The 12,280-nt window shown below is 33.9% G+C and overlaps 1 protein-coding gene across 4 annotated transcripts in view; it reads left to right on the forward strand.

The window, feature by feature from the left end:
* The window catches only part of AKAP7 (A-kinase anchoring protein 7), a 141,981-nt gene that overhangs the window by 78,581 nt on the left and 51,120 nt on the right, over positions 1-12,280 (forward strand). For all 4 annotated transcript variants that reach the window (XM_081295281.1, XM_081295277.1, XM_081295278.1 and 1 more), the window contains exon 7: positions 3,007-3,154. In XM_081295281.1, the coding sequence (XP_081151407.1) occupies positions 3,007-3,154 (148 nt within the window). The remainder of the gene's footprint in view (positions 1-3,006; positions 3,155-12,280) is intronic.

Consider the following 12,280-nt stretch of genomic DNA (forward strand, 5'->3'; position numbering starts at 1 on the left):
GCTAGTCAAAGCAGGCATCAGTATCTTGAAAACCAATGCCTTTATTTAAGCTATCATTAGTCTTCTATTTGATATAAAGGAATCATTGCCCCCTACCCCAACAAAAAAGAAAAAGCATTTAAATGAGAAGAAGTAAGGAATAGTCAGTTTTCATTTACTGAGAACTTTTTTCATTCCTGAAATCTCACTTTGACCGAAATGGAGAGTATAGTGGTACATTACAAATCAACTATACTTATACAACAAATCAACTATACTTTATACTACAAATTCCTAAAGTTCACTAGTGATAATAATGGCTCCTCCATGTGTGTATATAGGTTTTTAAAAATTATATTTCACCGTTTTAAGCACTTTCACAAATTGATTTAGTTCACATAGTACTTTGCGATAAGTATTATTGTTAACTTCATTTTACAAATGAGGAAACTAAAGCAAAGCTGAATAATTGATATTATGGTTTGGATCTTAAATGTCCCCCAAAGGCCCATATGCTGAAAGGCTTGATCATCAGCCTGTGTGTGGCACTGTTGGGAGGTGGTGGAACCTTTAGGAGGTGGGGCTCAGTGGAAGGAAGTTAGGTCCTTAGGGGTGTGCCCTGAAGGGGGATGTTGGGACTCCAGCATCTTCCTCTCTCTTTTGTGCTTCTAAGCTGCCAAGCGTGAGCACATTTCCTTCTTCACGTGTTGGCACCATAATTTATTACTTTGTCATAGACCTAAAGCCACAAGGCCAACCAACTGTGAACTGAAACATCTAAAACCATGAGCCGAAATTAATCCTTTCCTGTGTGTGTGGGTTTTTTTTTTTTTTTTTTTTTTTGGTGCTGGGATTAAACTCAGGGCCTTGTGCATGCAAGGCAAGCACTCTACCAACTAAGCTATATCTCTAGCCCAATCCTTTCCTTTTAAAATTTGATTTATCTCAGTTGTTTTGTCCCAGTGATGAAAATCTGACAGATACTAATGGACAGTAGCAGAGCTAGGATTTGAACTCATATTCTGACTGCTCCTTGGCATAATGCTCTGCTGCCTGTCTTGAGGCATCCTACACACCAAATCAAAGAAATTGATTTTATTCTTCTTAGACTCAAATAAACAGTATTTGATGTTGTCAGCTGTCCTCTTCACCAGACTTTATCATCCATCGCACTTGTGACAATTAATTGAGCATTACTTCATGTTATGCACTCTTCCAGGCACAGGGAGTCGTATTTTAGTGAATAAACCTCAGACAAAAGTTCTTCGCTGTGTGGAGCTTGCATTCTTATGGGCAGACACAGATAATGGCAGACAATGAAAAATATATATAATAAGTAAACTATATAGTATGTTAGAGGATGTAGATAGTAGAAAATTTTGCCAACTACATAAAGAGAGAAGAACAGAAAAGATTTAGGAATACCTTTTGGGATGGGAATGTAAAATAAATTGGGCAGCCAGGAGAGGCTCTATTAAGAAAATAATACTTGAGCAAAGAATTAAGGGAGAGGCAGGATGAATTGTCAGGATATTGGGGAGGAACAGGCTGCAGGCAGTACAGAGACTTTGAGGTGGGCTTGTGCCTGGTGTGTTCAAGGAGTAGCAGGGAGGTCAGGAAGGCAGAGGGTAAACAGTGGTGGGAGACTAGGTCCAGAAAGTGCAGGAGCAGGCAGAACAGCACTCTAGGCAGATATGGGGACTTGGGCTCTTCCTTTGAGAGAGATGGAAATCCTTTAAAAGTTTTGAGCAGAGAAGTGAACGGATCTAGCATGTTTTTATAGGATCACTCTGGCTGTTGAGCAGGCAGTGGAAGGGGCCATTGTGAACATCCAGGTGAAAGACAAAATGGCCCTTCCCAAGGTGGAATGGAGTGGTGAGGATTCAATGTATTTTTAAAGGAAGAACCAACACAGTTTGGATGTGGGGTTTAGAGATAGGGGGAACCAAGAAGGACCCCAAGCTTGGGAAAGGCTGTGAGTGGAGCAATCAAGACCAAGAGCTCAGTTTTGAATATGGAAAAAAAAACATGCCTAATATAATATTGGAAATTAAGAATGGCTGAAATGTCCAGCAGCATAGAATTATATGAATAAATTATGATACTTGCATATGATAGAATACTATGAGATAAAAATATTTTGCATATCTATATTAAATATTCACCTGGAATATTTAATGAAAAAAATAAAAGCTGATTATCAGGTAGTACTCAGGACACAACCATATCCCTATAAAAAGGAAAAAAAATGTACTTTTTATTTACATAGGAAAAATGAAGTGCAGAACTAAAGCCATGCTTTTGAATTCCTATTTAAAATTTTTTCTGTAATATGTTTTAAACAGTAAAAAGGAAAAATATGTGTTCTAATTACCTTCATTTCACAGACTGCATTTTGGGATTCTGAGGCTGAGATTCAGGGCCATTCTAGTGTAAGGGAGATGGGAACATTATTTCCTATGATTTGGTATAAGGAATATCACTTTGTAATTTTTCAACAATTACCTGTTCTTGCTATGAAAGGACACTGAATATAAGGAGAAAGAGAGGAAAAAAACCTTAGAAGGTCCACTTATCCCCCATTCCAATTTAAAGTAGCTTAATTTTAGGTGATTTTTATATGAGGACTTCAAAATTGCATTCATCTTTTTAGAACATTTTTGCAGTATAAAATGTTAAGGTCCACATCACTTTTTTCCCCCATTGTTGTTGTGAATGAATACTCTGTCCTTGGTATCTCAAATTTCAACATATTCTTGATTAGTTCTGAGACTTAGAGTATATGAAATTATGAATGCTGCTAAATTTAAATCAGAATTCTTTAATTGATGGTTTTAAAACTACAACTCATTCTATGTGGAGAGACTTTAACAACTTTACAACAGTTTTGTAGTATTTATTTTCAAGTGCCAGTAGGCAGTATTATGTCCCAAAATGTAATATCAGGTTCTAAGAAAATGATATAAATATGAACTGCCTGCTGGGATGAAATAATTGATTGATGTGATTTTGTTTTGTCATTTCAAGGGTGTGAAAAAGATAGATCCTGAATTGTATGAAAAATTTATCAGCCACAAGTTTGGAGAAGAATTATGCTCTCGCATAGATCTTTGCTCCATGCTTAAGAAGAAACAAAGTGATGGTTATTATCATTGTGAGTCTTCAATTGTGATTGGTGAGTGTCACTTAAAAATTATTGTCTTTATTTTTGACTTTAGCATCACTTTATTTTGATAGATATTTAGGATTAGTCATATGTTGATCTTAATGACGTATTTTTCTAAGTATGTTTGGTAATAACAAATAAAATTTTGTAGAGCATTTTTCATATTTATATCAGTCAAAATTTACTACCTATAGTTTTTATACTTCTGTGCTTTAAATATAACGACGTCTTAAAATGTTGATTCAAAATTCATTTCAGTTGAATTTTATTTCATGAACATGAAGACAGCATTTTCTCCAGTAAGGCCTACATAACCACACCATTTCTCACCAGGCATTTTCATGTTTGCTACTTTTAATTAGGAATAGAATGATTCAGGTAAGAAAGTTTCACTCAGAGAAGAGAAAGTGTGGGTGGCCTGAAAAAATTGAAGACTTCAGTTTCTTCGATAAGGAAAACATGTTCGGAGAAGCCCTGAGATTTATGTATACATGCTTCTATCTTCATACATAAATGCTTCTGTCAGGTGGCAAGTGATGAAACAGACTCCTACGCAGTTGTGTTTCCAGGTGCACTAAATGAAGACCCTTTATCCTAAAGAAGGCCAGACTATTCCCTACCTTTTGCAGATTGAATGTATTTCACAGGAGCCTGCTCTATTGTGTGTCAAATGTACTATTTCAAATCAGACACTATTCTTGTAAAATTGTGAACTTGAAGACAACCTGATTTATATGCTTTTAAAGTAACATGAAAATAACTCAAAGAAGAAAAATATATGTATTGAATGTCTCAAGGTCTCAGCCAAGATATTTTCCTTCCACTTCAGCTTGAAGAAAATCTATGGATATATGTACTTCCTGAAAGAATCTTAATACTGAAGTTTATTAAAGCATTTAAAAAATGTTCAAGAGACACAATTTATTTCTAGATCCTCATGACAGATCTTCAGAGAAGTCATCATTTTACGTTCCAAAGATTTTAGCTATCTTAAACAGAAGATATTCCGTATGTCGTTTGAGTTTTATATTCTGAAACATTTCAGGTCTATTTTAAGGAGGATTTTTCATGCTTTTGGAGCTGTCTTCCATCCAAATTTTGAGGAGGACTGAACATTTCCATTTAGGTTCATTGCAAAGTATCTAAATTTTTAGATCCTTCTTGTGTAGTACAGGTTTTGGCTAGCTTTCCCTTTTTCTCTGTGATTAGTTTAGGTCAACCTGGAAAGGGTTCATCACTTTTTCCACTCATAGTTAAGAAAACAAAAAATATGAGGATTTTGCTGAAGATACTGTGGGACTGGCATTGGACAGCTCATAGCACATACCACCTAAATTGACACTAGGAGTGTCTGCTCTGTTCAACCCTCATCCTGATGTTCCAGCCTTGTAGATTCCCTCTTTCATTTCTATTTTCTAACTTTCTATTTTCTCCTTAGTGTAGCTAATTTCTCTAGGCTTCTATGTTTCTCTTACCTTTTTATAATTCAGAGTGATTTTGTTTTTTTCAAACTCCACCAATCTCGCTTTCTCATACCAATCATTGAACATTATTTAAAAATATTTGTTTTGGCTTCTTACAAATGCTCTTTTTTTTCTATCACATTTGGTGATTCTAGTAGGAGCTTTAAAAATGATATTTGTATCTAAAATAACTTATGTTAGAATTAACCAAGTTTAATGTATACTAGAGTTTATTTGCTTATGGATAATTATTGATTTTTCCAATCACACCCAAGTTTTATAACAGAATATTTATCAGGATTTGGGATACTTTCTTTGTGAATTTCATTTCTGGGTTAGATTCAGTTGGCTTACATTTGTTTGGGTTCTCTTTGATTTTTGATCCTCACTCAAATTTAATGTCTATTTCCTGAGCCTTGAACCAATATTTTAAAAAATTGACACATAATAATTGTATGTATTTATGGAATACAGTGTGTTATTGTAATGCAGATATGTAATGTGTAATGACCAAATCAGAGTAATTAACATAGCCATCATCTAAAACGTTTATCATCTCTTTCTTTTGGGAATATTAAAAATTCTTCTTATCTCTTTTAAAATCTATAATAAATTATTGTAAAGGACAGTCACCCTACTTTGCTCTAAAGCACTAGATTGACCTTCTCCAAACATGTTTTCCTATTTTATTGAATGTATTAATAGAGTAGAACAGAGTTCAGACCCTAAGGTATTTTGTCTTGAGAATTCTGTGTAGAAGTTAAGCTTTTGAGACTTGGCAGCTTCCTGAAATTGTTTATAAAACGTTGTGTATAGAAATATATGTGAATTTTTAGAGTGAGAGAATTGAGCTTTCATCACATTTGAATATTTCCTATCTTTTAATTTGTTAATAATGGCATTCTTAGAAAGTGCTAAATTCCAAATCACTGATATTCTTTTTGGCTGTCTTTTTTTTTTTTTTTTTTTTTTTTTTTTTTGCAGTGCCAGAGTTGAACCCAGGGTTTTATACATGCTAGGCAAATGATGTACCTTGAGCTACACTTCCAACCCTAGGACATTTCGTTAATATGAATGACTCTATGATTCATTTTTAAGATTTCTAGTTGACTCTTTTTCCTACTTCCCTGTTCTATACTTGGCTTCCTTATTACTTTTATTCATGTCTTTGAATAGTTCAATATAGTTGATTTTAAAAAAACTTTTTTTTTTTTTTTTTTTAGTTGTAGATGGACACAATACCTTTATTTTGTTTTTATTTTTTGTGGTTCTGGGGATCAAACTCAGTGCCTCATGCAAGTTAGGCAAGGGTTCTACCACTAAGCCACAACCCCAGCCCTCAATATAATTAATTTTAAATTTCTTTTTACATTGTAAAAATCTATAGTTCCATGAGTATGAATTCTTGTGTTTGTTTGGTCTTTTGTGACACATATTCTCTTCTCTTGTGCTTTTTTAAGTTGTTGTCGTCCCTCCACCAGCCTAAGGCTCATCTTATTGTGTATATTTCCCCCTGAAAACCTCATGTGGGTCTTGCAGTTTTCTTAGTCCTGGTTGATGTCATGCCTATTTATCATGGGCTGCAACTCCTTCCAAACCTAACTGAGCTAATCAGCTAAAGTTAAAATCCAGAAAAAAGTAAAAATCCTGATTGTTTCTAGTGAAAACTGGTAGTGAAATATGGTCTGATTGGAGTATCCTAGGGTTAGGAAAGCTGTTCTCTGTGAACTTCTTACTTGAGTTGGGTGAATGAATTTTTCTCAGGCAACTACATTGCATTTTTATTTCCTTAGGGAAAGTAATTGACTAAATGACACCCTTTGTAAGATTGATAAACAATTGATAAATAATAGTGATAAACAATTCAGTGCTTGCAAAGACTGGTATACTTTTTTTAAATTAAAATTTTTTTTGGTTATGCATGGCACAGTATCTTTTTGTTTATTTATTTTTATGTGGTTTATTTATTTTATGTATTAATAGAGTAGAACAGAGTTCAGACCCTAAGGTATTTTGTGCTGAGGATAGAACCTAGTGCCTCACATATGCAAGACAAGTGCTCTGTCACTGAGCCACAACCCCAGCCCTAGAGACTGGTATACTTTTATCTGTCAGACCTGACTTATAGTGGGGAATTTGGAAAGGTTTAGAAGAGTTTATTTTGTAGGCTAGGGATTTTTTTTAATAAATTCTGAAAGGAGAGGTAGAAACAATGATTTTCTGGGAACAGCTGTATTTTTTGGCTTAATAATAATTGCTCAACCTTAACTTAGTGAATATTAATAAGTAGGTACAATGTTCATTCTATGTTTTGGGGCATTATAAGATATAGAGAAGTATAAGACATAGTCCTTAAGGGTGATAATTGACATCCAAGACTACATATGAGAAATGGAGAGGGAGGAGGACTAGAGTAATAGGATTTGTTTATAAAAGTAGGGGTTTGGTGGTTCACAGTGGAAGAAACTTATAATTTTAGCTTCTGGGCAAGTGTGGGGATGAGGATTAGGGAAATTCAGCTGAATGTGATGAGACTGAAGAGCAGAGAGATGAAGAGTAGAGAAAAGAGACTTTCTAAAGCAATAAGCATGATTTATAGTGGGAGGGGAGCAGTGGGTGGGAGGCAGGGTGGAGGCAATAATAGTGATAAGAAGTACCTTAATTGAACCTATAATTTCATTAGCTGAGGAAGCTAGAGTGGGAGGTTGCTAGGTTTGTGAGTACGAGCAGTTGGTGAGCAGATGAACAGATTTACACATACTGAGGCAGTGAATATGTACTGAAGGGAACTGAGTAGTTAACATGTAATATAGAGAGTTTAATACTCAACATAAGAATACAGGAATGAATCCTAAAAGAGAGATATTCACTTAATTTTAGACTGTAGCACAAGTGGTATGGAGGAGGTAAGGATTCGGCCAACCATAGGCTCAGATAGATGCAAATGGGTCTGTACAGACCTGGTGATAGAACAGGAAAAGGGTTAGTCAAGTAAGTCAGACTCACCATTGTTTTTGATGTTCCTAGGATTAGGATAAAATGCAGTTAATACACCTAACTTACTGAACACCATAGATTAGCCCAGCTTACCTTCAACATGCACATTAGCCTACACTGGGGCAAAATCATCTAACATTGAAGTCAATTTTGTAATAAAATTTTTAATATCTCATTTAATTTATTGAATACATGTGTCCCAAACATACTGGTATTACAAAACTCTGTAGATTGTCAATTGTTACCCTTGTGATTTGTTGGAGGCCCTTCTAACTGAGGACCTCAGCTCTCACTTTGGAATCCTGCTCTTCAGTGCTCTATACCTTGGGGGTCAGGGCAAAGCTCCAAAGCCTTTGAGCTACCCCTTCTGGATCCTGCATGGTTTCAGTATGTGGGTGTGGGGATCTTTTTTTTGGCAGGTTTTAAATTCTTTTAAAATATATAAAATATATAAAACTTTAGGTTTACCAGTTCTTAAAATTCGGTCTATGCATCCCTAGTGGTCCCTTAGACACTTTACAAAGTTTAGGAGGACAAAACTATTTTTATAATAATACAAGACTTATTTGCCTTTTCCACTGGGGTTATCAATTATACTAAGCATGCAAAAAAAATGGATAGAACTATGTTTGGTCAATATGAATCAAGTTGGTTGCAATTAAAATATCATTTTTTCCCCCTGTCCTGGGGATTGAACCCAGAGGTACTGTACCACTGAGCTACATCTTCAACCCCTTTTAAAAGTTTTTAAATTTTGAGACCGGGCCTAACTAAGTTAGTTGCACATGCTGACCTCAAGCTTGTCATCTTCTTGTTGCAGACTCTGGAATAGCTAGGATTACAGGTGTGCACCATCGTGCTGGCTAAAACTCATTTTTTTAAAAAAAGCAGTTTCACATAAGAATGTTCTTGCTGAGTAGTAAAAATGATTAATTGTGTTTCATTTTGACCTTTGAGAAATGAAGATGGCAAGTACTCACAAAGCATTTCTAAAGCACACTGAAGTAAGATAAGAGGTTAACTTTACAAAAGCACTCAAGCAACTGTTAAAGCTTCGAGCTGAAGTGGACACTTTCTTTCTTGCTACAGCACTTTTATTTGAAGAACAACTGACAGGCAAACTATGGTTTTCAAACTTGAGTATTAACAGATATTTTCTTGAAAATAAGTGAACTGTCACATCAGCTACAACTAACATTACTTACTATTCATGATGAAACCCAGGCTTTCAAGCAAAAATAAGAAATTTGGAAGACTCTCATCTATTGCCATGAACTTGACTTAAACTAAACTAAACATAAAGACTTTTCCCCACTTTTTACTTTAACAACTTTTGTACAGAGTGTGTTCCATTTTCCCAGTTTATTTTTATCTATCACACTCTCTTGTAGTAAAACGTAAACAGTCATTTTTATTGAGGTGTAACCCATATACAAACCCCATACAGATTAAAGTATAAAATGTGATGAGTTTTTACATATAAATACATCTGTGGAAGCACCATAATGATCGAGATACTGAACATTTACTTCACTCCCAAAGTTTACTGGTGTCCTTTGCCAATCCATATTTATAGACTTTTTCTAATGAGGTGAGGATGATACAAATGAATGTGCTTTTTGGTTTGTATAATGAAATTGTGTCAAGAGATGGAAGATCTCCATAACTCAGTGGATCAATATTTTTAAAATGACCAATCATGTTAGAAAAGTTACACATGAAGAAAAAGGTACATCAAAAGTTCTAGACTACTAAAAAGATTTAAACGTAGAGTATGAAGCTTAATTGATAAGTTTTAATATTCTACATTGCAATTAAGCTTGAAGAGACTATAACTTGTCAAATTTTGTATCAAAGAATATCTGTAATTTTATGAATTTAGTAAGTATTTATAAATACTTATATAAATATGTAAATTTATATATCTCATATAAATATATAAATATAAATATATAAATTTATGTATTTATATAAATTTATATAAATATATAAACCCATATAAATGAAAGTTCTTTATTGGGAAAGGACTATTTGTAATTTTTAAGCGAGTAAAAAGACCTGAGGCCAAAATATTTAAAAACTTCTTTCTTGGGCTGGGGATGTGGCTCAAGCGGTAGCTCGCTCGCCTGGCATGTGTGCGGTCTGGGTTCGATCCTCAGCACCACATACAAATAAAGATGTGTCCACCGAAAACTAAAAAATAAATATTAAAATTCTCTCTCTCTCTCTCTCTCTTTAAAAAAAAAACAACTTCTTCCTTAGTTCATGGGTCCAAGTAAACTATGAAAAATGTAATTTTCAGACAACTATCTTCACTCAATTTTGATAAATATTTCAAAAATATTCTTCCAGTAAAATTTACTGGAAATTAATTTTGATGGTTCCTTAACTGTCTTTTTATATAATACAAATGGGTTTGAGTCATCTCATTACTTTTTTCTCTTTCCCCATTAATTTCCATTTGAGAATTCTGTGGTAAAAATGTTAAGCATAAAAATATTTCAGACTGAGAAAGAGCATATCTATATGTAAAAAATCATTTTTCTGGGAAACCGATTTTCTATAATATAGGAATGTCTCCACTATGGTGAACAAGATAAAAAATTTTGTCTTGTTTTCTTTTGCACAGGCTGACAGGGAGATGATTAAGAAAATTTCATCTCTACTTATAGACTGATTAAGATGAAGCTATTTCGAGCATATTAGAAGAGGGCACAGGGAAAAACATTGTATTATATAAAGGAACTGTATACCATTTTTTACTACTAAAATTTTTTAGTAGTTGGAAGTTTTCTCTAAACTAAACATACAGAATTATCAAGTAGTTTAATAAGGATTGAGAACAGGATATTTCATTATTTCCTTGATAACACAGAAATTTGGTGGCCATGTAAATCAGCTGATAATTGAAACTCTTGGGTTGTTTCTTTATATTTGTTTGAGTTAGAAGAACCTTCTGGATAAGTAACTGATAAATTAATCTTAGTGATAGCTCACTGTATTTTAACTGGTATATTTGCTGTTAATCTGGATGCTAACACGAAGTGGCAGCTGTGGCTCAAGCTATTTTGAAATCCATCCATTAGTCTGGTTTTAAGCCTTCTGACTTATTAGTTATCTTAGGAACCCTACATATTGAGGGGCAGTGCTAAATGTTAATTTTAACTGTCAGGACTAGAATGATGCAGTAATAAGTTATCTTGCTAGTTATATTTAGAACCTCCAATTTAAATCCATTTTTGAAAATATGAATTATAAGTAAATATTGAATTATAAGTAAAAAAATTAAACTATATGAATGAAATTTCTGGAGTTCAAAGTCTGTTTTCAAACAAAGCCATTAAGATTTGGGAAATTAGTATTAGGATACACTTCTAATTGCCATCAGTTATTGCTAACTAGCCCCTGACATTGCCCAATGGCCTTTTAGTGAGATTTTCACCACACTGAATAGTATTTATTAATGTTTTTAAAAGGCTTAGCACAGTGTCTGACATAGTTATTAATAGCAATACTACTCCTATTGGAATACTTATTGCAATAATATTCTTACTTTCCTATCAGAACACCCATTTCATGTTATTAAATATTTGCATTATTCTGAATGCTTCCTTAAGTTGGCATGTAATTAACACTGCATTTCAATAGTAAAAATGTGTATGTGTGTGTGTGTGTATAATGATTCTATGTATGTGGTTTTACATTGCATATACATAGTTACTTGAAATTTTAAGTTTATATGTTTATGTATATAAATACATAAGTAAAGATAAAAACTTGGTTCAATTATATTTTTAGCTATGACAAAAACAAATTTGGCAAATCTTATACAATATATTCTTATTAAGTAATTTGAGGGCTTGGAGATGTAGCTCAATGATAGAGCATCTGTCTGTCATATAAGAAGCCTTGGTTTAATCCCCAGTATCAGCATCCCTCCCCCATTTTTTTGATAAAGAGATGAAATCCATAAGAGACAAACTTATAAAGCTCATAAATTTCTTTTTCTTTGAAGTAAATCATGGAGGACTTGGAGAGGATGCAAAATAGTAAAGAGAAAGGGAGCCTATGAGCAAGTAAACTGCAGAGTGGAAAGTATAGTGACCAGGAGTTTCTAGAATCAGACAGAATTGTTCTAATCACATTGACACTTCTCAGTTGGACAACTTTGTGCCTATTACTTAACCTCTCACACACCAATTACCTCATCTATAAAATGGGACTAATAATAGTTACTGTAGTGACTGCCGTGATGACTAAATGAGATCACGCAGGAGAAGCTATTGGCCTCATGCTCGACTCACACTCAGGACTCACTGATGCTGTCATTGCTATTTTCATGACAAATTTTGTGTAGAATTCTTAAGTGCAGGACAGAAGAGACTGAGGAATGGCTTAAGGAAGGTTTAGTATAAGAAAGAAAATGTCAATTTCTTCTTCATCTTTGCTAGAAGTACAACAATCCAGGCACTAGGAAAGACTGTGGGTTCTAAAGGAACGTTAAGATCTTGGAACAGGTATTAAGAGATTTGCAAAATGTCTTTCCTGACCATCTATTAAGATGGAAGAGAGAATACCATTTATTCGATAGTCTGATCTGGAGGTTTGGATAACCTTATGAAGTTTCTTCATCATTAGAATCTAAAGGTTTTCTGTTTATATTAAATTGTTGTAG

Source organism: Spermophilus citellus (assembly GCF_964194105.1).
Source record: "Spermophilus citellus genome assembly, chromosome: 5".
NCBI lineage: Eukaryota > Metazoa > Chordata > Mammalia > Rodentia > Sciuridae > Spermophilus > Spermophilus citellus.